This window comes from Danio rerio, chromosome 4, assembly GCF_052040795.2.
Source record: "Danio rerio strain M-AB ecotype USA chromosome 4, GRCz13ab, whole genome shotgun sequence".
Lineage (NCBI taxonomy): Eukaryota > Metazoa > Chordata > Actinopteri > Cypriniformes > Danionidae > Danio > Danio rerio.
In genome coordinates this window covers 79208918-79235825 of record NC_141024.2, presented here as the reverse complement: position 1 = coordinate 79235825, position 26908 = coordinate 79208918, and the positions used below count along the sequence as shown (strand labels likewise).

The window sequence follows — 26908 nt, the reverse complement described above, 5'->3', positions numbered from 1 at the left end:
CAGAGAGTCCTTACCCCAAATAGAGTGTCTGATTTTTTTTGCCATGAGGAATGTAATATGAGATTAAAAGATGGATCAGTGCAGCGGCAGCAGTAATAATAATAATAATTCCTTACATTTATAAAACGCTTTTCTGGGCACTCAAAGCGCTTTACACAATGGGGGGGTTCTCCTCCACCACTTCACCAGTGTGTAGCATCCACCTGGATGACACAACGGCAGCCATTTTGCGCCAGCCCACACATGATGAAGCCAATTGAATATGGCCATGACCCCTACTCTTTTTTTACATTTTTAACAACCACACGTTAACATCTTAAGACGGTGCTCACTGAGCAGTATAGCGTCCCCGTCACTCAAACACACAGACCAAAGGTTGGGCGCCCCCTGCTGGCCTCACTAACACTACTTCCGGCAGCAACCTAGCTTTCCCATGTGGTCTCCCATTCAGGTACTGACCGGGCACAGCCCTGTTTAGCTTCAGTGGGCGGCCATGTGAGAGTTGCAGAGAGCTAGCTGCCGGCTGGTAATGGAGTTAATGTGATTGTCTGTTGTGGTGAAGGAGCTGAGACGAAAGGTAATCTAAGTACCTACTGTCACCCATGGTCATGACTGAAAGGACAAGATCTCGGATACAACCGGACACATTTTACAAAGTGTTTTGACCCGCTTGTTTGAGTCGCAGCACAAAAGAAAGATGAGCCAACAAAATAACCTGAATTCAAATTATTTATTATAAAATGTAACTCATAGAACAATCAATCAATGCAACCAACAAATGTTTAGGGATACTAATGAAGATAAAGAACTTAGGATATAAATCACAACAACACTTTAACTACATGATATAAGTAACGCAAAACAAAACCATAAGGTTAAAGAATCAATGAGATGGCAGGTCTTGACATGAGGACTCCTGAGTAGCCACAGGTCCTGGGGTAGCTAGCACAACAACTTTTATATACCCATTGATGAGCAATGCAGGCATCCAATCACGATTTACCACATACTCCAACCTGGATTTCTCATTCAGGGAATCAGACAGATAACATCATCCAACACAACACTAGCTACATGAACACACTGGAGAGTGGATAACAGATGAGATTTCAAGCCGCAGAGGTGCTGTTATCCAGATGTTTATGAAACTGTTCTTCTCTCAGCCGCCATCATTGTGTTTACATAAATGCAAGGAGCGCGACACATTTACAACCCCATCTACTGCAGTGTAGGATTGTTGGAAAACAGTATACCTATTATACTGTTATTTATAGCCTGTTCAAACATTATTCAGACATGAAACATCCTGTGCACATGAGATAATGTTTTGCTGCATTCATGTCATGTGTGCAACTTTTTGTCCATGTGTTTCTTAAGCTGCGCCGAATGAGTGAAACTCTGTAGACACTGACCAGATCTGTACGGTCTCACTGAGTAGATGTGAATGGTTTCCCTCCAGTGTGGGTCTTCATGTGTTTAATAAAAGTCTGAGGAGCTGCTGAAACTCATCCCACATCAAAGCTGCGGTCACATTAGAATTTGAGCATGCGAAATTCTGTTGAACAGCGCTGTGAAAAGGAGCTGGATTAAACAAGATGATCAGACATTTAAAAAGCAAACGATTGGTCTATATTTTACTAACTGTCCAGAGAGGTCATGTTTTGATCTTCGATAGGTCTCACACAGTCAAGTTATGCAATTTTGCAGGTCAGAATTCATCGAGCTTGAACTCTGCAAGGCAATGAACTGCAAGACTTGAGGCACGAACTTGCATTTCCGGTCTGACGCATTCACGTGCGTATGAATGGAAGTCTATGGCAAGAAAAGTCCAGTGTGACCGCAGCTTAAGTGCAAGTGAATGGTTTCTCTCCAGTGTGGATCCTCATGTGATAATTAGGGATTTTGATTGGCTGAAATTCTTCCCACACTGAGGGCATGTGAATGGTTTCTCTTCATGTGTTGATTAAGGTGTGATGAGCGGGTAAAACTCTTTCCACACAGAGTGCATGTGAATGGTCTCTCTCCAGTGTGGATCCTCATGTGGTAATTAAGGGATGTTGATAGGCTGAAACTCTTCCCACACTGAGTGCAAGAGAATGGTTTCTCTCCAGTGTGGATCCTCATGTGTCTAATAAGGGAGGATGAGCAGTTAAAACTCTTCCCACACTGAGTGCATTGGAATGGTTTCTCTCCAGTGTGGATCCTCATGTGGTGATTAAGGGATGATGATTGGCTGAAACTCTTCCCACACTGAGTGCATGTTAATGGTTTCTCTCCAGTGTGGATCATCATGTGTTGATTAAGGTGTGATGAGCAGGTAAAACTCTTCGCACACTGAGTGCATGTGAATGATTTCTCTTCATTGTGGATCCTCATGTGTTGATTAAGGTATGATGAGCGGGTAAAACTCTTTCCACACTGAGTGCATGTGAATGGTCTCTCTTCAGTGTGGATCCTCATGTGGTAATTAAGGGATGTTGATAGGCTGAAACTCTTCCTACACTGAGTGCATGTGAATGGTTTCTCTCCAGTGTGGATCCTCATGTGTTGATTAAGGGAGAATGAGCGGTAAAAACTCTTCCTACACTGAGTGCATTGGAATGGTTTCTCTCCAGTGTGGATTCTCATGTGTTGATTAAGGGATGATGATTGGCTGAAACTCTTCCCACACTGGGTGCAAGTGAATGGTTTCTCTCCAGTGTGGATCATCATGTGTTGATTAAGGTGTGATAAGCAGGTAAAACTCTTCCCACACTGAGTGCATGCAAATGGTTTCTCTCCAGTGTGGATCCTCATGTGTCGATTAAGGGAGAATGAGCAGTAAAAACTCTTCCTACACTGAGTGCATGTGAATGGTTTCTCTCCAGTGTGGATCATCATGTGTTGATTAAGGTGTGATGATTGGCTAAAACTCTTCCCACACTGAGTGCATGTGAATGGTTTCTCTCCAGTGTGGATGATCATGTGAATCTTAAGTTTGCTTTTGTTTGCTAAACTCTTTCCACACTGAGTACAGGTGAAACGATTCTTTTTTCTCCTTTTCAAAAAATGATTTTTTTCCTCAATTTTGACATGATGTTCCTCCTCTTTACTCCCCTCATTATCTTCAATGCGATCTGAAAGAAATAAATAAAACATTAGTTTTCATTAAGTCTTAAAAACTCTCATCAAAAGCTCAAAAGTGAAAAGACACAGGAAACATTGGCTACACACACTGTAATTTTAATGCACATTAAATGTAAAATAATCAGATCATATGTTGTTTGGTCCATTAATGTGTACACATTTAAGCAGATACAATTCAATTCATCTTTATTTATCTAGAGCATTTACAACATAAATTGTGTCAAAGCCACTTAACATTAAAGTTATAGTAAATTGAAACAGTTTCAGTCCAGTTTTCAGTTTCTTACATAATGGATCATAAAAGTTATTTTGATAATATTGATAAGACAGATTTAAAAGCTGTAAACGACCTATTTTTATTTGTATTGTAACAGTGGTGGTTTTGGATAAATAAGTTTTGTTTAAGTCTTTCAAAGAAAGAAAAAAAAACACAAAACAAATGAACTTTCAAAAACTGCTCCCAGCGGGATTAGAAGTTGGGCCGTCAGCATAGTAGTTGACTGCTTTATCGCTAGTCCATGTAAGAAGTGAAATCCATGGCTTTTCCAGACCCTTTCATCCTACTCCCAGTGGACCTCGAACAAAAAAGTATAGGTTATTTATAACCTATGGGCGCCAAACAAGTTTATCTTGTCAAGGATAGCCACAGCAAGCATTAATTTCCACCATTTCATAATCAAAAATAAAAATAAAATAAATTAAAAATTCTCTTTAAATAAGAACTCACACACACATGTACATTGGCTCAACAGTTATATATTTAACAATAAAAAATAAAAAATACAACATCACTGCGGAATCACCCCATTTGTAAAGGTTTCTAAACAAAATCAACCATCCTTGTACAACAAACAATAAAAGAAACAAACTAAAATCAAAACGGTTCAAAAATAAATTATAGCTAGTGTAAAGGGGGAATGATGGAATGAGTAATGAACAAAAAGCCTGTTTTATGGGGTTGCAACGTGTGTAAAGATTTTCAGTGTGGGTGTATGAATGAATACAATGAACTGACCCGGGCTATTAGCATCGATTGGTACCACCCCTTGATAAGTTTCATTTTGGGAGGCTCCTTCCTACCAGACTGACTTTTTCGTTGGCTTCAGGAAAGGATTCGTCTTCCCACTTACTCCACCGAGGATCCAAGAGACTGCTTGCACAAAATGACCACTGTAAAGTTTGCCGGGCACACTGCGTCCATTCTGCCACAGTCTTTTTTTTTCTTCACACGCCAAGAACCAACAGCTCTTCAACCTCGCACATTTCCTTTCTCCATTCTCTGGCACAACAAACACACAAACCCAAAAGAAACAAAATTCTTCTTCTCACTTTTCCATTTCCTCCCTCTTTAATCTTCTTTTCCCTACCTGAACTTCCGTTTTCTTCGACTTGACCCTGGAAGTTTTTGGAAGGGCAGGTTTGACTAGCTTCCCCTATTGGAGCTTAGAAGAAAAAATTTGGGGGAGGCATAGTCTTGCCACACTCTCCCCCTTGAAAAAAAAACAAAAAAAACAACCCCTGGTTGTTTAAAAAAGGGATGTCAGAAACCAAGAAACTCCTCTTAATCTAGTGGTTAGAGCAAAATGGCCTTAAGTTTTTCTTTCTCCTGATTCTCCAGTTCTTCAGCTGTTGGAAAGCAAGGCTTAAGATTACAAACATTTACGGTTCAAACATCCTCTCCAGTGTTTTCCAGTGCAACACGATAGCTCAGAGGTCCTAACTGTTGAATTATCCTGTAGGGTCCTTTCCATTTTTTTGTAAGCTTCGCAGTAAAATTATGCAATAAACTTGACTGAGGAAAGTTACCCTGACACTGTCTTTTTCTTTATAGGATGCCTCTCATCCTGTTTTATTGTAACTGCGGAGTTGTCTTGCCATAGCTTTTTTTCTGAACTCACTTGCTTTCATTTTCAAATTTGACAGTTGTTCTGCAACGTCGTAGGCCGGAGAATCGGTGTAAATTGTGTCCATGCAGTAACTTATCTACAGGACCTTGGAGTTTCCTCTCGAGTAGAAGCTCTGCTAGAGTCATGCCGATGGTTTCTTGGACTGCAGAATTTATGGCAAAGCGAAGTTCTGGTAAGTATTGGTCCCATTTTTATGGTTATCTTCTACATACGCAGAAATCATTTGTTTTAGGGTTCTGTTCAGTCGTTTTGTGAGATTGGTCTGGGGGTGGTAGGCTATTTGATTTTTGTCATTTTCTGTTTGATTTTCCATTTTTAAACTTCAGAGAAAACTGCTGATGTGAACTGTGTGCCTCGGTCAGATAGAATGGAATCTGGTACTCCCCAACAAGTAAGTATTTCTTCTCTGAAGAATTTGGCTTCTGTCTGGGCAGTGGCCTCTCGCATGGGAAATAATTCCAGTGTTTCCTCTAGGATTGCACAGTAGAATGTCTGTCTGCTAGGTTCTGAAATATCTTGATTATATCTGGGTCTTTGTGTTGCTCTTCCCAGATTTCTGCAATGGAGATGGGTCAAAGTACGGTCACTTGAAAGGTGCAGAAGGGCATCCAGCTGGTTTGATGACAGACTCACTGTGCTTTTGATGAAGGGTTTACGAACCCAGTCGTACTGGTTCCAATTATGCTGCTCAGAAAAATACCTATTGAAATGTGCAGACAGAGATTGCAGATGGAGAGTGATTTCCGTTTTAGTAGTATCCCAGTTAAACACATTTTCTGTGATAAATTCATCCAAGGTCAGGAACATGTTTAGATTTAGTAGGTTTGAACACGGCCTTGAAGGGACAAATTAAGCGAATTAAGCCTATCAAATATGTCAGACAGGTATGTAAGATCTGTGAGCTACTTAGCGTCAGTAAAATAACTTGTAAAGGAAGATCCACAATCAATCCTCAGTTCGTAATGCAATGAAAAAATACGATGCAGGACTTTGCCTGTGGAGAGCCATCTAACCTCCTTGTGCAAAAGCAACGACTCATATTCGGACCCCATTTCTATGCACAACAAGGCAAACAGTCTTGATTTAGTGGGCAGTGGTGTAGCGGACGGGCTCGCAGTGATTAGGGGGCCCCGCGTCGTCGCGATTTTCAATAAACTGTTGGGAACAACTGTGGTCGGAACCAAAGTTCACACGTCTGTGTTCTCTGAACACCTCTCAAGCGGTGGACTACTTCATTCTGATTGCTTGCCGCCAATGTTGCCAACTTAGCGACTTTGTCACTAGATTTAGCGACTTTTCAGACCCCCCTAGCGACAAATCTAGCGACTTTTTTGTGTGTTATTGGAGATTTTTTTAGACTGTCATTTTTCCATACCGTACCGTCCCTACTCTTCTCAACGAGCTGCGTGTGATGCCGCCGGCCCCTCCCCCGCCTCACAGCACTGACAGGCGGCCCAGTCAGTCCTCGTACAGCAGCCTCTCCCACCTGCAGCCCGAGAGCAGATCACCCCTCTGCGTACCGACGACAAATGATTTAGCACAGGCAGTGTGAAGGTATTTCCCTTGTACAGTCAAACCGATCTACTTCTACTTTATTTTAACAATTTATTTGGACCGTTTATTCTTTTCTTGTTCACAATCACAGATATTTTAGTGACAATTTCTGAACTTGTCTGAGTTTAATACATATGAGAGATTGCTGCACATTCACTAACGTTACACATCTATAATGTTATACTGTATTCAAACAGCAATAAATTTAGTTAAATAAACATGCTTATATAAAGTGTAGTGCAATAGTGCTGTTAAACAGAAACGGTAGAACGTGATGACGTCAATGATATGCAAATTGACATATGACGTATCCCCCCCCCATCATCAGGGGGCCCCGTCAGCGATCCCTGCAGGGGGGCCTCCGCATTTTGCGCTACGCCACTGTTAGTGGGACAAGTCTTTATGAAATTCACAATCTGTATTGCTGTTTGAAGCACTGCGTTCAAGTCTGCAGGAAGTGTTTTTGCTGCGAGGACCTCTCTGCGAATCGTACAGTGGGTGAAACAAACATGCGGAGCTACTTTATGAACCAAAGCAGCGAGTCCCTTATTTTTTCCTAACATGGATCCCGCTCCATCAGTGCACACACCGACACAATTGTCCCAACAAAGACCAAGTTCATTCAGTTGACCGCTGAGTTTTTCTAAAATATCTTTTCCTGTAAACGTCTTTTCATTGATGAGCAAAATAGTAGATCCACAAGCAATTTTCTCTCATGACTGTAGCGGACGAATACAAGTAGTTGAGATGAGTTTGATATGTCTGTCGACTCAACTAATTGTAATAAAAAAGAAATCCCATTCTTTATTTTTTTTAATCAGCTGACATTTGACGTCGCATGCCATATCAGTTATACGCCGGCTTATGGTGTTGTCTGGTAGTGGAATTTGTTCAATGTAACTTGCATACTTCTCTCTAAACAGTTTTACAGATGGCCTTTGCAGCTGGAGATATGAGGCTCTCTGGAAATTTATGTGGCTATTTGGCCTTGGCAACTAAATGTGCCACCTCATTTGAAGCAGTAAGCGATTTTACTTGCAGCGTGGTTTGACTGGTCATCGTTTGTTTTTGTCCTCTTAATGCTGATTCTTTACATCGAAAAAAGTCGACTGGCTTATCTTTTAACATCGGATGCTTCTTCTGTAAGTGACGCACCAGTTTCACAGGTTTTAAACTGTCATTTGCAAGGACCTCTGAACACACAACACATTGTGGACATGGTTCGTTATAAATCGTATTGTATGTACTGTTCATCATACTTCCGTTGCTTTGATGCACACAGGCCTTTGGTTTTTGTAATAAGCGTTAAACCTCTCTGTGTGGAGATCCCCGTTGACGCGGAGGGTTGGTCATCCGTTTGCTTTAATGCTTCAGAAGGGCACTCGTCATCTTTTTTGTCAGACGGTTAACCGGTGTTAACTTCACCGTCATTAATTTTAAAAAGCCACAGGTCCATTTTTTGTATATGTTTTACGTGATCGCATTAACTACAAAAGGTGCCTCGTGCCTGATAGTTAGCTGCGGGACTAATCAGATTGACTCTTGTGAACATAAAAAAAACGTCATAATTTACTCGAGTGCACACCTCAGTTTCTCGATCCCCCCTTAACAGGCGCTGGCGCCCCACAGTTTAAAAACCCCTGGCCTATAGTAGGGCTAAACATTCCTTCCCTGTAGCTAAGTAATTAACCTCCAGTTTGGTCAGTGTTCGACTTCCATAGACAATAAATTCCTCCTGTCCTTGCGCCTTGTGTTGTGTCAACACTGCACCTAATCCTGAATCACTGGCATCGGTGTAAACCTCAAAGGGGAGTTGGAGATCAGGATGTCCAAGGATGGGAGGTGAGGTGAGACAAGTCTTTAATTTCTTCAATGCTTGTTAAAATTGAGGTGTCCATTGAAAAATTCGCCCTTTTTTCTTTAATGAGTTCATAGGCTCTGCAATTTGAGAAAAGTTTGGCACGAACATATGGTACCACCCTGCCAATCCAAGGAATCTTTTAACGTCTTTGATGTTTTTTTGGAACCGGGTAGGATTTTATCGCTTCTACTTTAAGGGAATCAGCAGGAATGGCCTGGGTGTTCACCACATGTCAAAGAAATGATCATTTATGTTGGCAGAATTTACTTTTCTTCAGGTTAATGATCAGACCAGCTTTGTGTAACCAGGTGATGACACTTTGAAGATCTTTGAAGTGTTGGGTGACTGAGGGTGAGTATATGATGTCGTCATCAATATACACAAAACACATTTTTCCCAGCAACTCTGCTAGGACAGACTCCATTAATTGCTGGAATGTTGCTGGGGCATTTTAAAGTCCAAAGAGCATAACTTTAAAGTGGTATAGGCCCGAGGTAGCAATGAAGGCAGTCTTGGATTCCCTTTCAGGCTCCATAGTTACCTGCCAGTACCCACTGTTGAGACCAATGGTGGAGAAGATGACAGCACCAGAGAGGGATTCCAGTATCTCTGTGATGTTAGGTAGGGGTAGGCATCTCTTTCTGTGATAGCGTTCACTTTACGATAGTCCACACAGAACCTCATACTGCTATCTTTTTTGGGGACAAGGACAATGCGTGAGGCCCACGCTAAGTGTGTGGGTTCTATAAGGCCATTCATTAGCATTTCTTTGACTTGCTCTTTCACAATCTCTTGCTTCTCTGGTGTTAAACGGTATGGACATTGTCTGATCAGCACAGGGTAGTCAGTATACAAGCAGTGCTGTAGAACAGTTGTTCTTCCAAGCTGAGAGGTACATACTTGTGGATTCTGCAGAAGTAGATGATGTAACTGGCACTTTACTTCCAGATGCAGGTGAGACTGATCAACTAATGCTTTTATTAGTGTCTTGTCATCCCTATTATCTGATAACTGGAATAGACTTTGTGATGGGGGAATTGAGGTGAACAACGAAAGAGCTTGGCTTGAGTTTTTCTCTGCACTTTTTTTCTTCTGGTGGAGGTATGTTTTTTTCTGGAATGCTGGCCTGCCCAGGCTGAAAAGGATACACTTGGTTTCGGGTTGATGTGCAGGTTTTATTTCCACCAGCCACATTGATCTGTAGCCCACTGGTATATATATAATCCAATCCTAGGATCACTGAATAAGTGAGGGCTGTGGAAGGGAGGATAGCAAATGGAATAGGAAAAAGCATATTGTAAAGAATGACATTTGTTTTTGCCCATCCTAAAGGTATGGCGGTCTCACCATTAGCAAAGTAGAGGAGACCATGGGGCTATTGATAAAGAACATCAAGGGAAGCAAGTGCTGACCTCAAATGTTGGTGAAGTAGGGTATAGCTGGCTCCAGTGTCGATTATGGCTTTTCCAGACCAAGCCCCAATGTTGCTTGGTACAATTAGCTTTTGTGGTATGAACTCATGGGTAGGAGGATGACTTGGTTTTGCTGTAATAGTGGAGTTGAAGTTGTAACTGAGATGCTGTTGTGGGAAGGTGCAGGCCTTTGATGCTGTGTGGGTATATTTTATCTCCTTCAGCAGTGGTTCTCAATATACCAATTTAAAATATACCAGGATTTCGAAGAGATGATTTGACTGACATGAAAAGTGACCAATCACAGTCAACCTTGTCTAGTTTTGAATGAAACATAAGGGCGGGACAAAGACCTTTCTGTGTTACAGTGACAGAAAACAACTTAAAAACAAATGCATTATTGAAATAATGCTCTTTGGGTGCATAGGTTTTTACTGTAGAGATGTTATTCACAAGAGTAATTAAGCCGCGGACATCCTGCCATTTTGAAGATCTACTTACGTTTGGCTCTCTTCTCACCGAAGGAGTTTACTCGCCTCTAACATATCACTCTTCTGAAGCCTAGTTTAATACAATCTGAGAGCATACTCACACTATGTACAGTTGCTTTGAACCAGGCAAAAGCACGCTTGTCCCCCCTCCCGTCTCCTCTGACATCCCGCACTCACATAACATTCAGGCCAGGGCACGCTTACATCATCGATGATGCACTGTTCAGTAGAGAAGTGCTCTCGCTCAGCACAGTGGAGACTTCTCTAGTTATGTTGTTTTAGTCGTTTGGGATGCAGTGACACACAATCAAATATTTCGCCGAACAGATCCGCCACTTCTGACGCTCATAAACAGTCATAAAGTCCACGTGCTGCAGGAATTAGGAGGTTTGCTGAAGGCACAGCTGTGGTGCAGTGAGGAGTTTGCGTCTTTAATAAACTTCAACAGTTTGTGTTCATTGAACGGTAAGAATGATTAATAAATGCATATGAAATAGTCCTTTAAAAGGCACGTCTTGCTTTCAGTTTCTGGCTTAGGCGCGTTTTGCACTCAAACACAAGCGTACCATGCCAAAGCCCAAGTGAACTGTGCCTGAGCCCAATTCATCGCACTCACACTTCTCAAACGATCCGGGAAACGGGCCTGGACACAGTTCGTATAACATAGTGTGAGTAGGCGTATAACAGAGTGTCGGCGCGGGGCTGCAGGTATTGCGCAATTAATCATTTCTGCAAATGTCGCGGGTGCTTTATTTTAACACGAGAGTGCAGTCATGTACGTTAATCGCCAAAACTGGATATCCGAGCTCTTGAATAGGCTTTTTCAAATGAACTGCAAGTCCTCTCATGATCTCATCATCGCATGTGTGTGCTCAGACTATATACAATCGCGATCTCTTAGAAGTAGAAATTATTTATCTTTGCTCCTTGACTAAACTTACTCAAAAACTTTCAAGTATTTAGAATTAGATCAATGCATGACCGGTGACAATGCTAACGCACTAACTTGTCTGTATTGTGAAGTGAAACTTAGCCTACCATAACTTTTAGCAAAGGTGAAACTTTTTATTTCTTTACGGCAAAAGAATTATGCTAGAAATGTTTCTGGATGAGGTATTTATGTGATTTATACATAATAGGGGTATTCTGATCTGTCTTAAAGCATCACAAAATTGTACAGGCATTACAGGTCAAAGCAATCTGTTACATTTATCAAAATAAACATTATTAAAGCACTGCCTTGAGAAATGTTCAAGAGTAAAATAAAATATTGTATAGACAACAAGCAAATAAGAAAAACAGTGTAAAATATGTAAATAAAACCTCAAGTTTAAATCTTTTCATCATATACTTTAAACATTTAAAAGCTTGAAAGTATTGTTTAAAAATGGACAAAAAGTGTCTCTATGGCCTTAAAGTATGTGGTAGTTTTGCCAGTGCTATTAAAAATGATTCATTGTCGTGTACGGAAAAAAATAGACCATACTTTGTTAATGCAAATACCTATATGTAGCCTTGTGATTTAAACAATTAAACAATTTAAATAATTGTATAATTAATAATTTCATAATGAAAAACATATTTTTTTTCAAAAGTAATTAACTAGTACTCAAAGTAGTTTTTTAAAGAGTAAATTGTAAAATATTATTATAATTTACTAAAACTTGTATTATTTTAGCAGTGTATTATAACTTGAGTACAAATGTTCTGTTCTCTTTTCATCTGTGAAATAACATTAACAAATAAACAAAAAAATGCACAAGCACATTTAGTAAAGGTGTATTATATTATTAATAAATGATTAATTAATTGTTATATTATTATTAAATGGTTTTCATTTGTATAAATCAATAGACAGTTCATATGCAGTATTTTTATGAATTGCTGAAAAAACATTGCAGGTGTTCAACACATTGCATGTCAGTCTTGGCTTATTATATTAACGCTGTTTTTAGGATCTAAAAATGTATTCTTTAAAAAGCAAAAAGATTCCAATGGCGACACCTGCTGGTACGTGAAGAATATGGTCAATACTGACAAACTTTACACTCAAATGTTTGCACATCATCAGCATGCTGTAATCCATTTCCTAAGCAGCAAAAGTCTTTTTTAGACTAGTTTGTTGGCCAGTTGTAGTCAGTGCAATGCTAAACGTTATTGTTTCACTTTAATTTGTTTTGTCTCACATCGTCCCACAACAACAACATATAGTTTAGAATACCGCACAATGTTTTATAATAATTAATTATTTTGGTGTCCATTTCATTCAGCATATTTAAAATTAAGGGCATCCACGTTTTTTTGACATACTGTAAATCAGGGTTTCTACAGGTGTCACCAGGTTAAATGTAAGACTTTTTAAGATCATTATGAATGAAATTTTAGACTAAGGAATTTTTCAATTGGCCCAGATGAAAAAGATTTTTATTTGTCCAAACAAAAAATATTTTAATATAAAATATTTAATAATACAATAATAAATCAATAATAATAATAAAATTAAAATATTTTAGATATTTCTTAGCAAAAGATCTTAAATATTGTGTAAAAACAAGAGAGCTCTACTTGGATCCACACACTTTTTTTCCAAAACAAATTAACAAATGTTTTAAAAGTTTTAAAAACTATATTAAACTAAATCTATGCACAACAATCTGTCCAGGTCGATATCCTCAGCAGTCCTTATCATTATGATAAACAGAGTTAAAATGTGTTGTTGGTGATTGAATGGGTTTTGGCCAGATTGGGTAACAAAACATGAACAAAGGAAAATTAAGACTTGTTTAAAAAAGATTTAAGACATACAGCACAATATTTCAGTAAATTTAAGTTTTTTTTAAGGCCTAAATTTTTGATTTTGGAATTTAAGACATTTTAATACCCAGCGGAAACCCTGTTTAAACACAATAGCCCTGGTAATTAGTTATTATAATAATGTAGGTCAAACTAAGATAATATCTGTGAGAACTAGTAACAACTACAAAAACAAGTTTAAACCCATAAAGAAGTTGATAAAAAAAGGGAATTGTGATCAATGTGACATATGCAAATGGAAAGTACTAAGCCAACATTATCACCGTAATGGCAGATCTCTTCTATGAGAATACTGTAGGTCAAATATTGTCAGCTCAATTAAACCTTTTTAATTTTTTGTTTTTATTTATTTTATATAGCGCCAGTGCTCAAGGACACTTAACAAACAAAGAGAACAAGAAAAGCAATAACCTTAAGAAGGTAGTGAAAATAGGAGACGAATAATACATAACAAGTATGACATAAATAAGAACAAGTGATGAAACTCATTCTGTCTTTCAATGAGTGCTTATGTGCATTTAGGAGAACTAGGCAGCACACTCAGGGCTGCAAGATGGATTTAATTTAGTATTCTTCTTATTAAAATATATCTGAATGAGGATCAAATGACTAAGTTGGTCTTTAAGAATGAAAACCAACCTGTTTGTTCCTGCAGATCTTCCTGTTTGACTGTGAATGTTTCTTCAATCTTCACATCTTCACTCTCCTCTTTAATAAACAACATCTTTATAACAGTGTGGAGATCAGTCACTTCAGCAGTTTGTCTCTGCGTTTGGACACTTTATCCTGTTTAAAAAAATAAAAACATTAAAAACGTCCTGATTAAAATAAATAAAACAATGAACAGAATCAAAATAACTTCTCTTCATTACTTGCTTTAACAGTTTCATATGAGAGTCATTAACAAAAATAAATCAGGTAAGTCTGAGCAAGACACAATGAGCTGATTAAAACTAGTACTCCATTTCTTATATATAGTGATTTGTCCTTAGAATGGAATGACATTATGCTTTTTAATAAATTAAACCTTAATTAAAACACTTATTACTCACATTTCAGTTGCTTTATTCAAACAATAGCCCTAATTACTGTGAGTAAATAGTACTTCGTTGTAAAAAGGGTCAAAATAATGCCAACAGCAGGTTCATAATATAGCATCGGATGAAAACCCTGAAACTTTATTCAATCGCTTTATATTTATGTAAAGGTTTTAAAAACAAACCTTTCTCCAGCTGAATCAAGCGCAAGAGCGGCGCAACCTAATGACGTCACACGCCACGCCAAAATAAAAGTCTTTTGTTTTTTGCCACTTACTGTTGCAGTCATGACTTGTTCAAACATTTCTCTCCCTAGTTTTCTACTTGCTCTCTCTCTCTCTCTCTCTCTCTCTCTTACACACACACGCACACACAATCACACAGATGTTCAGTATTTGAAGTTGATCAAAACATTTAATCTAAACATTTTAAAACAACTTAAAGAGGTCATTATCACTAAGTGCCTTTGAGACATCAAAATAAAACAAATAAATAAAGTTTAAGACTTTTTAATTTAACCACATAGTTGTTGTATTATTTAGACATTAGACTGTAAAAAATGAATGTTGGTCAAGCTCCTGCACTTTTTACAATTAATCTACTAACAGAAAAACAGCAAACAAACCTCAAATTGTGTCATCACTGTCAAGGACAAATTTAAAGTATATCTTCATTTCAGTGTGATTAATAAATGTGTATTTTCAGAAAGGTCATGTGTCCCTTTACAAACCCAACTTTATAGATTATTTTTAAAAAAAAAAACCATTCGTAATAATGAAATATTGGACAAAACATTAATTTTCAGATAAAATATGCAATCGTTGCACATAATTTTTAAAATAAAAATCCAAGATTTAAAATATTTAGTCAAACTTTCAAACATTATTAACTGGCCCTTATTGGTTAATTAAGACATCATACAAGATGTTTTGCTGAGGTTACAAATAATTTGTTCATTTTCATAAAATAAAATTTGTGTGACATTCAGCAACTGTGAGACGGCATTCTTACTACTTGTTTTAATGTTTTTTGTGGCAGTTTATCAATACTGCCTAGAATACAGGATACAGCAGTAATTCTATTAATATTAAACATTGTTCATGTATTTTTCCTTTTTAATTTAACAACTGCATGTGTAAACTTGCTGTTGTTAAAAAGTAAAAAAATTATCAAACTTTTTATTATATATTTCACAACATTTAATACATACAGTGCACGTCTAATATTATAAGCAAACAGTATAAAACAAAGTATAGATTTTATTACACACACACACACACACACACACACACATATATATATATATATATATATATATATATATATATATATATATATATATATATATATATATATATATATATATATATCAGAGCTTGACACAATTGAAGCTTCAGGCATAAAATCTACAGTGAGTAATTATGTAGCCTACTTTATTTTAATTCTTTAATAATCTATCATATACTAAAATTACATACAATTAAATGAATTTAGAGAGACAGGGAAAGCTGGTTTGAGTTAACAGAAGTCAGAGTTAGTCTCCGAATACTTACTTAAATTATGAGAAGAGAAAGAAGAAGAGGTCCTGTAGTTGTGACATTACTCGCTGTAAAATGTCATTTCAATAACAGCTGTACAAAATAATACAAAGTAATTTTTCATAAACATGATCTATTTTCCACACTATGGACATACTGTGTTTTGAATAACATAACTGCATTTAACATAATAGTAAATAGAGTAGAATTCTCCTTACCTCATCTAATTCTTCTTTCCACAGATCAGGAATATAGCAACACTGTGATCTGAGGTGACTTTAACAACCATAAACATTCTGAAAGACAAGTTACACGAGTAATTTGAAAGCAACAGTGAGTGGCTAAATAATAGAGTTTATGCAACTTACACATAATTAAAATCCAGAAATTATCAATACAAGATTACCTCAATGTAAAAATAGTAGATAGCAGATCTTTTTATTGATATTAATATTATTTAGGCATTATAACATCAATTTATATACTTTAACTTGGTGATAGATGGGAATAGATCACCCAAACTAACAATTCTATCCTTTAGCCTCATCCTTTACTTGTTCCAAACATATTTAGCTCTTTTTTCTGCTGAACAATAAAGAGGATATATTGAATAAAGCTGGAAAACTGTAACTCTATCTGCCTTTCTCATCTTTATCCCATTTCTCTTGCCATAATCTATTAACACCTTCTTTAATTATTGTCTTGATTTTTGATTTGCTAAGAGGAACTTGTATTTCTATTTGATTTGATTATCCTTGCAATCTGTCATTGACAACAATATTAGACAGTTTTATTCACTAGTAAAATCAGACATTTGTCATTATCAGATTATATTCAACAATATATAGGCTAGAGTAGTTATACTGACACTGTAAAGATTTATTTTCATGCACAACTCTGTTTCTATGAAAGAAAAAAAAAACATATCAAATGCTTGTTGTAATCATAACTCTAAAACGAGATATGATCCTTTAAATGAAGTGCACACTTTCGGTTTTATTTTGACTGCTAAGTGCTTCTTCATACTTCTGCTAAGTGCTTCTTCATACTTCAATCTTAGAAATGCTGAGTTAAGATCGTCAAGAGGGTCGAATCGAGATCGCAATCTTTTTACCATTAATTGTGCATCTCTAATCCCTAATCATAACTTCTGTACAGCAGTCCCACAAATTTCTGACACTCGATGACACTGGAATACCCTGTCAGAAAAGTCTAGTGGCTGTCAATGAGCTTTTTACAGTGTCTGCTATAATGTTAATGCTCTTTTTGTGTGTTTACATTGATGAGTATGGCCACTGTGTTAAACAGTACTGTTACGATCTTATTGCCACATTAGATCATTATGATAACATATACCTTCAGTGATTTCCTGAAGATAAATACCAAAAACACAACTGAAATAAATACAGCAGTCGCGATCGTATAATCTCATATGAAGCAAGAAATCGCGAGGACATATGATGACACGTGCAGGTACTGTAGTGCCGCCCAATTCTTAGGGGTAAAATTTGAAGCCCTTCCCCTTAACCTTCGGTTGTAAGGGCCAAGGGGAAGGGGTACAAAAATACAATTGGGATTGGGCCTTAATGTTCAATCCGCATAAATTTGTTAAAAGTGTTTAGTTAACTTAATTTGTGTTGTGACAACATAAAAGAATTGTGTGGAACCCTGCACAAATATGTGCACAAATATAGTTATCGGTTCATGATAAAACACATTAAGTTGAAGCACATTGTCAGATTTTGCTGTATTTGGCTTAACCGTTCTTGGGTGGCTCGCAAATGTATAGATAACTCTAATACATAAAATAAGTAAGCTGACCAAAGTTCTTGGTGGAGAAGACTTTATTGAAGACAATTAATTGTGCAGTTCATCAGCAGTGATGTTAACTTGTCCGTCTTCAAGTAACTTAAACCAAAGTACAGTCTGTGAGACACTAATTTAAAGCAAAGCATGAAACCCCCATGAAGATTACCAAACTGCTTTGGTTGGGTCACATCTCTTGAGTTCCTCAAGGTCATTTGGTTGCACATGAAACAAGCCAATACAATCTATCAACATACAGAATTATTTTGCCTTCTTGCAGCCCGATAGCAACTCTCACAACCTGGTACTGAGCTGTGACCCCTGATCTACACTACAAAACAGCTGGCAAATCTTCACCCCTCTTCAGTTGAGTTTAAATTTACAGGTGTTCAAAGGGTTTCATTATCAGTAACTTGATATGCATTCAAGAGTTCACACTTGTTTGGCATGCTATCCCGGGAGAGACCTAAGCTCATAAGATCCTCGAGCCCTGGGCTCCATCCCGTAAGCAGGACGAGAGGGGAGTGTGAGCTCAGGTAGATCTCGATGAACTCCCCAGACTTCTTTCTATTCTAATGACAGATATAGGGTCGGCTAAAGGGAAATATAAGGCTTACAAAGAGCTTGACTATGGTGCCAATTTAATGTCCAGTTTACTTAGGTTGTGTGTTTTTGGAGTGTGGGAGAAAACCAGGAGAAATCCACACGAGCACAGGGAGAATGAGCAAACTCTGCACAAAAAGTCAACTGGTTAGCAGGGACTTTAACCTGCGACATTCTTACTGTGAGGCAACAGTGCTAACCACTGGCTAATCATTGCGAAATCAATGCGAAATCGCATCACTTGACTGCGTGAGACCAATCGAGGATCAAAACATGACCTCTCTGGACAGAAATTTAAACCATGGAGCAATTGCTCACTTTTTTAATTTCTAAAAATCTTGTTTGATCCCGCCCCTTTTAACAGCACCGTATGACAGAATTTCACAATCTCAAAGTCTAGTGTGACCGCAGCTTTGTGTTCTGGTTATCTATAGTGAGTCAGGAATCATCTGATTGGTGAATCATATTTTAGCTAATGCTGGACCAGCCGTGGACAATCATAAGCATGTGATCCTCTCGACAGTAGTTTATAAATAAACTTCACTTGAATAAACAGCCAAACTACGTGAAAAAGCTGCCGTTTTTAATATACCCGTGTTTGTGTGGACAAGGCCTCAATGTTGAGGATTCTGCTCTGCATTGTGAATCTTCATGTGAGTGTTGAGGCTTCTTTTACTTTTAAAGCCCTTTCCACACTCACTGCATCTAAAACGATCCTCTCTTGAGTGAATCTTCATGTGTTTCTTAATGGTGTCTTTGCGTGTGAGACTCTTTCCACACTGATCACATGTGAACACTATGGTTCCAGTGTGAACATTCATGTGGTTCTTGAGGCTAGTTTTGGTTGTGAAGCTCTTTCCACACTGAGCACATGCAAATGGTTTCTCTCCAGTGTGAATCCTCATGTGGTGATTGAGTGTGTTTTTATGTGGGAAACTTTTACCACACTCTGTGCATGTGTAAGGTTTCTCTCCAGTGTGAATCCTCATGTGGATGTAAAGGTCTTGATTTTTACCTAAACTCTTTTCACACTGTTCGCAGGTGTAAGGTTTCTCCCTAGTGTGAACTCTCATGTGAGCAATCAGGTGCGGCTTTTTACTGAAACTCTTTCTACATTGTTTACAGCTGAAAGGCTTCTCTCCAGTATGAGTTCTCATGTGTTCTGCAAGGTTTCCAGCATGATAAAAGCTTTTTCCACACTGTTGGCATGTGTATGGCCTCTCTCCAGTGTGAATTCTCATGTGGATCTTAAAGTTTTGTATTTGACTAAAACTCTTTCCACACTGTTCGCAGGTGTAAGGTTTCTCCCCTGTGTGAACTCTCATGTGAACATCAAGGTTTGGCTTTTGACAGAAACTCTTTCCACACTGCTTACAGCTGAAAGGCTTCTCTCCAGTGTGAATTCTCATGTGTGCTGCAAAGTGTCCAGCATGATAAAAGCTTTTTCCACACTCTTGGCATGTGAACTTCCTCTCTCCAGTGTGAGTTCTCATGTGCGCTGCCAGGTTTCTTGCATGACGGAAGCTTTTTCCACATTCTTGGCATGTGAACTTCCTCTCTCCAGAGTGAATTCTCATGTGGGCTTTAAAGCCTTGTATTTGACCAAAACTCTTTCCACACTGTTCGCAGGTGAAAGGTTGCTCCCTAGTGTGAACTCTCATGTGAACATCAAGGTTTGACTTTTGACTGAAACTCTTTCTACACTGTTTGCAGCTGAAATTACACCCAGATTTGGATTTCCGAAGTCTTCTGTGTGATGAAGTCTTTTTAGTCAGTGTGGGTTTTTCATCAGTCATTATTTCTTGGGGTTTCTCAAACTGCTGTTTCTCATCTGTTTCATTCTGTCCATGAGTCTCTTCTTTCAGCACCATCAGATCTAAAAAAAAAAATAAAATAAAAATTTGCTTTAGTATAAAGGCTCAAAGCGACAAGCAAGAAATGGATGTTTTCACCCAAATATTAAAATGACCTTACCATTTACTCTCCATCATGTTGTTTTAAACTTTCCTTTATTGTGGAACACAGTAAGCCAGTAGCGTTTTTTTTTTATATATATATATTTTCTTTTGTGTTTAACATGATCAAGAAACTCAAAAAGGTTTAAAACCACACGAGGAAGAATAAATGGTGAGGCTATTTTCATTTCTGCATCAACTATCCCTTTAAAAGGTTCCTACAATTACCCATTTTTTACAAGATGTAAAATAAGACTTTGGTGTTCCCAGAATGTGTCTGAGGTTTCAGCTCAAAATCAGATCATATAACTTGTAGAATATTTAATTTTGGGGGTCAGAGGAAAACCAAGCTCTTTTTGTGCCTGTGGCTTTAAATGCACATAACCAAATGCACTCGCTCTAGATTACTCATGTTTTTTCCTCAATTGAGACAAATCCTGCATGTCCATAGCAAGTATGCATAATTCACGCTTATATTTGCAAGTTTGCATTATTGTATAAAACTTATGCAAATTCTTAATGCCACATTTGCTTTAAACAGGAGTGATGAGGATACGGCAAGATGACATGCTTTGTTACTTGTTTTCATTTATTTGCACTTTTGTCTTTGTTTTCTTGTCTTTGTGTATGCCCTGAGGCTTAGCTGAAGACCTACTTGTTGACATTGTATATACCTGACAAGATGCAGAAATGCCATCTAAAAAGGTTACTTGTGGTTTGTCCAATCAGGGACAGTGACACAGAATTATACAAATAATAATGATAACCCAGGGTTTACAAATGTGAACTGTCTGTTAATGAACACCCAGGATTATTTTTTAACCCCAGGTATAGCTTGAGCAGTGTGGAAGGTGACTACAGATAACCCAGAATTTATCCAGGGTTAGAATGACCCAGGGTTAACAATTTGAAGTGTGAAAAGCCCTAAGAATACTCCCCATCAGCTCTCAGGATAAACAGAGTACAATGACAAACAGTGACAATTGTCAATCATGTCATGATGACCTGGGGCCTGTTTCAGTAAGGAGGTTCAACCAACTACGAGTTTAAACTTGAACTCTGAGTTGATTTACAGAGAGATTAAATACTCAAGAGTTTTCGGTTTGAGAAAAACATTTGAGCTACAAAAGTCTTTCAGTCAAGAGCAGTAAGGGGTTTTCTCTTCTTTTGTTGTTTGATTAATGCTAAAAACAGTCGGCAGCAGGAACATTGTGCGCTGTCACTTTAGGAATAGTGCGGCTCTGATATGGTTTCTCTTTCAAGTGTCTTTTGATTCTCAACTTGTTTGTATATTATACTAACAAGGGTTAATATGACTAATCACTAAACACTACACAAATTTGCATGTACTTGATCATTAAAGCGCTCACATTAAGATGGCATTAGATGTATGTTTTCTGCTTGTCTCCGAGCCTGTCCAAGGCTAAGCGCGGCGCACACACAGAGCATGTGCACTTACGCACTTTTAAAAATAGGAATGATGCGCGTCCCGTGCTGTACATGTCCGTCGAAGGTTAGTGAATTTAAGCAAATTATTCATTAGGAAAGGACAAGCCATTCTGCTACGTGACTTTGTTCTTTGTGTTACTGAAATGTAGGCAATAGCTATGATTTCATCTAAAAATGTGAATTAAATTTATGCGCAAAACTGGGATGTCACATAAAAAATGTGCGAATAAAGCTGCGTTTCCATCCAATGAATCAAAGAGAACAAAATCGTCACTTCCTGATTAACAGGCCCCAAATATGAACAGTAAAAACAGAATTTCCTGCAGTAGAAGAAGCTACATGAATCTTTTCTTTAAATGACAGCTCAGAGGTCAATGCTGGCACACAATGAACACGTGTTGGCGTTTGAAGCAATGAGACGCAGAGAACAGACACTCTCGACATGCTCTAGACGCTCTGGAGGTCATTAATAATATAATAACATGAATACTGAAACGGTTCAGGTGTTTTAGAATGACCAAAACAACATTTCAGATGTTTATAATGTTCTCAGCCTGCTGGTTTGTGCATTCACACACATTTTCATCATCATATGATCTCTTATAACAAACCTTTTTAAACACACATACTGGAATTTGTTCAGTAAAAGTGCTTGCAAGGTTTACGAGAGTTTATCTTCTCTTATCGAATAAAAAGTTTGTCCTACTCAGTTATGCGCATGTGTCTTTATGCTTATATTTCAAAAGTTATGTGCATCATGACGTTTCCATCAACCAATTTTTTATGCTTATAGCCTACCCAAAATGCACATAAAATTAGGTGGCTGAATATGTAAGGCTAAGTGAGAAATACCACTTTATCTTTTATCTCTTTCAGAGACAGGCTCTCTTGCTCTGCAAACAAGTGTGTTCATGACTATACATACAAAGAAAAACAATAAAATTAGAAAATATGACTTTGCTACAACAAGCAGCATTAGGCATGGGTCAGTATAAGATTCTGACAGTATGATAACCTTGAATAAAAAATATCACAGTTTTATGGTACTGTGATTACTCCTCTAAAATATATTCTTTTAAATGTCTCTGTAAAAAAAAAAAAAAAAAAAAAAAACTTTTTCCTCTTTGAACACAAAAAACATTTTCTTTTGAGAAACTTTTAAAGTATTTTGGAGCAGTAAACATATCAGGCTGAATCACTCAATTGAATCATTGACTTCTGCTGTCTTTATTTGTTTCATAAACAGAGATTTCTTTACAATTTAAAATGGCATCTTTGGAGATACTGTTGTCTTGAATATCTTAAAACAAAATGTAAAAAAAAAAACCTTACATGTAGCGATGAACGGTACAGAAGAAAATATTGGCGGTTTTAAACCTCGGCTTTTTTCAAACTGCGTTATACCTTGAAAACGGTTATCATCCCATGCCTCAGCAGCACAACACTGTTTTTAGGATCTAAAATTAATTCTTTAATAAAAGTCAAGAGCAAAAAGATTCAAATGGCGGCACCTGCTGGTACATGAAGAATATGGTCAATACTGACGAACTTTACACTCAAATCTCTGCATATTATCAGCATGCTGTAATCCATTTCTTAAGCAGCAAAAGTCATTTTTAGACTAGTTTGTTGGCCAGTTGTAGTCAGCGCAATGTTTAACGTTATTGTTCCACAATAGTTTGTTCATTTAGTCTCACGTCGCCCTGCAGCAACATCATATAGTTTAGATTACTGTACAATGTTTTATAATAATTAATTATTTTATTGTCCACTTCATTCAGCATATTTAATATCAGGGGCATCCATGTTTTTTTTTTTTATACTTTAAACCAGAGTTTCTGCAGGTTTCACCAAGTTAAATGTAAGACTTTTAAAGACATTTTTAAGACTATTATGACAATTTTAGACTCATAAAGGGCTAAAGGCTAAGGGATTTTTCAAATAGCCCAGATGGAAAAGATTTTAATTTGCCCCATTTAAAAAATATGATAATTTAATACATTTAATAATACAATAATAAATTAATTAAAAATATATATTGATGAAAAAAGTTAATTTGGATCAATGTGACATATGCAAATGGAAAATACTAAGCCAACACCATTACCGTTAAAGCAGATATCTTCTATGAGAATACAGTAGGTCAAATATCTTCAGCTCAGTTTAAGTTTTTTTATTATTATTAGTTGTTTTTATTTATTTTATATAGCGCTGATGCTCAAGGACACTTTACAAACAGTAGGAGAACAAGAAAAGCAATAACCTTAAGAAGGTAGAGAAAATGGGAGACTAATAATACATAAAATAATGACAAAAGACACGAGAACAAGTAACAAGAGAGAAACTCATTCCTGTCTTTCAATAGTTATGTTTCCATCCACCTATTTTTATGCACATAAAAAAACGGTTTATGAAAACACCATGATGCAAAAAAAAAACAAAACAAAAAAAACGTATGCGCATAACTGAGTTGGATAAACGTTTTATTCAATAAGAAATGATCAAAAATCACGATGGAAAACACGATACAAACTCCAGTATGTGCATTAAAAAGGTCATGTGATTTTGTTATAAGAGATCATGTGATGATACAAATGTGTATTAATGGACAAACCAGCCGGCTCAGTACATTATAAAACATCTGAACTCTTGTTTTGGTCATTCTTAAACACCTTACAGTTTAAGTATTAGTGTTATTATATTATTCATGACCTCCAGAATTAAGAGCATCTTCGCGTCTGACACCTTTAAACGCCACTACGCGTTCACTGCGTTTCAGGATCACCCTCTGAGGCGCAAGTCATTTATTAGATGAAGAAAAGATTAGCCGCATTTCCACTGTTGGGCATGTGCAAGCCAGGGCTTTTATCGGGCAGGGCAGGGCCGGGCCAATCGCAAGGGGGGGTTGAGCAATGAGGCAGAAATCATGTTGCGTTTCCACTGTCGGGCTAGTACCTCGCAGCGTGTCATGCAAACCCCTCCCCCAGAACGTCCCCCGAATCAAACGTCACACAACCCGCCCACTTCAGCGGGAATCAGGCGGATAATGTATGCATGACAGAAAAAAAGGTAGTCTAGTTTCTGCTTTCACTCACCCATAAAATGCTGTTTACATGATTTGATTAATATGATCGTATCCATATACTTTATAAATAATATTTCAAACCTCCTCCGGTGTTTATTGTTTTAGAAAATATCTAAAATCTTTTTTTCAGATAGGCCTTTGTAAAATGAAAGTTTAATATGGGTTTAAATGGTTTGATTTATGTACTGTTTATAGGCTACCTAAATTATTATAGCTAGATTTTATTTGTTTTATATTGGTTTATTTATTTTATGTGATTTTATTATATCTGATATTTGTAATTATTTAAATTATTTCAATATATCTTAGGCTATTTTATTAGGATATGACACTATTGTTTTTGAGTCTACAAAAATGGTCACGAAATTTGTAAAGTTGTCTTTCTGTTGTATTTATGTTGTGTATTATCTTCAAAATAAATAAAAACAGAAGCCGCTCGCAGCATCAACAGAGCTGTGATGAGAGCGCTCTTTTGCTCGGTCTCACATTCACATACAGGCATCTAAACGTGCACAAACACCTTTTAAACTTGACAAAAACTCTCAAAAACCTTTACTGTCTGCTGTGTCTTAAATACGGTGTAAAGATTATTATGCGTTATTGAAACATCAAGGAGGATGCAGCAAAGTCACTTATAAATGAAAACTTTATTATTTTATGCAACAGCCTTACATTTAAAAGGGAAACAAAAGGGCGATTATACACAAAAAGACCCCAGCCTAAAAGGCTAGATGTTTTCTTTCCCTTATTTTTTTTTATTTGGTTATTTGTTTGGTGCATGTACTCTTGTGCGATCGGAAAACTAGTGTCTGCCTCTCCTTTCACTCCGCCCCAGCTAGCCCTCTTTGGCCCAAGGTATTCGGCGGGCTGAAAACGGCCGGCCGCTGGCCCCGAGAAAGCCCCGCTTTGGCCCCGGAAGTGATAGTGGAAACGTGACCGGCCTTGGCTCGCTCACTTTAGGCATGATAATGGAAACGCAGCTATTGATGCAGCTTCTCTTTTCGCAGCAAATTCCATTTTCATTGTTGATATTTGGCGCCAGTTAATCAGGAAGTGATGATTTTGTTCGCTTTGACTCTTTGTCGTTGTATTTGCACTGTCTGTATTTTGCACTGTTGTTGTATTTAAACTGTCTGTATTTTGTACTGTCTGGGGCCAGCACCTAAGCTTTTCACTCATCATAGCACACGTGCTGCTGCTGATGTGACAATAAAAGTGAGTTGATTTCATTTGAATGGAAAAATCAAGTTTTTAGCATAAAGTTAATTTGCATTTTTGGATGGAAACATAGCTCATGAGTGCTTATGTGCATTTAGGAGAACTAGGCAGCACACTCAGGGCTGCAAGATGGATTTAATTGAATATTCTTACTATTAAAATATATCTGAATGAGGATTAAATGACCGAGTTGGTCTTTGAGAATGAAAACCAACCTGTTTGTTCCTGCAGATCTTCCTGTTTGACTGTGAATGTTTCTTCAATCTTCACATCTTCACTCTCCACTTTAATAAACGCCATCTTTATAACAGTGTGGAGATCAGTCGCTTCAGCAGGAGTTTTTCCTCTGCGTTTGGACAGTTTATCCTGTTTAAAATAAACAAAACAAAAAAATGAACAGAAACAAAATAACTTCTCCTTAACACTTACTTCAACAGTTTCTTTTTATAAGAGTAATTAACAAAAAATAAATCAGGAAAGTCTGAGCAAGAAACAATAGCCACAAATGACCTGATTAAAACTAGTAACATTACTCCATTTCTTATATATAGTAATGTATACTTAGAATGGAACGACATTATACTGTTTAATAAATTAAACCTTCAATAAGGAAACTTATTACACACATCTCTGTAACTTTTTTTAAACTTTATTCTTTATGTATGTTCTTAATCGTTTTGTTTGTTTTATTTAGCTTATTGTATGCTTAAAGCAATGTGTAGCACTTTTTTGCACTGGACAAATTTCCTCTCAGGGACAAAAAGGTTATCATATCTTTATTCAAACAATAGTACTATTTTACTCACATTAATGAGGGCTATGTTGTATAAAGGGTAAAATAATATTATCAACAGCAGGTACATAATTTAGCACTGGATAAAAAAAAACAGAAACTTTAATCAATCGCTTTATATAAGTGTAAACGCTTTAAAACAAACCTTTCTCCAGTTGAATCACAGCGCTGGAACGGCGCAGGCTTATGACGTCACATGTCAAGCCAAAATAAAAGTCTTTTTTTAAAAAAAAAAAAAAACCCTTTTGCCACTTACTGT

The 26908-nt window shown here is 37.2% G+C and overlaps 3 protein-coding genes across 9 annotated transcripts in view; all 3 read right to left on the bottom strand.

The window, feature by feature from the left end:
- LOC137491081 (uncharacterized) overlaps positions 1-26908 on the bottom strand; it is a 554517-nt gene that overhangs the window by 452387 nt on the left and 75222 nt on the right. The gene's annotated exons all lie outside the window — the stretch shown is intronic.
- Positions 717-26908, bottom strand: part of LOC137489621 (uncharacterized) — a 403605-nt gene continuing 377413 nt past the window's right edge. Inside the window, exons 1-4 of one of the 7 annotated variants that reach the window (XM_088650910.1) lie at positions 15959-16878; positions 15756-15833; positions 13805-13951; positions 717-3116 (exon numbers count right to left, since the gene is read on the bottom strand). In XM_088650910.1, the coding sequence (XP_088507036.1) occupies positions 1894-3116; positions 13805-13889 (1308 nt within the window). In that variant the 5' untranslated portion in view covers positions 13890-13951; positions 15756-15833; positions 15959-16878 and the 3' untranslated portion in view covers positions 717-1893. Of the gene's footprint in view, positions 3117-13804; positions 13952-14217; positions 14417-15755; positions 15834-15958; positions 16879-26908 lie in introns of those variants that run through there. The other 6 variants (XM_088650911.1, XM_088650914.1, XM_088650913.1 and 3 more) reach the window with 6 other exon arrangements.
- On the bottom strand, positions 17570-26835 carry LOC100536649 (uncharacterized). Its single transcript, XM_087248775.2, has 3 exons — positions 26795-26835; positions 26072-26222; positions 17570-20025 (listed from the first exon to the last, which is right to left on the bottom strand). Exons 2-3 carry the CDS (start codon positions 26154-26156, stop codon positions 18764-18766), a joined length of 1347 nt encoding a protein of 448 aa, XP_087104901.1. The 5' UTR covers positions 26157-26222; positions 26795-26835; the 3' UTR covers positions 17570-18763.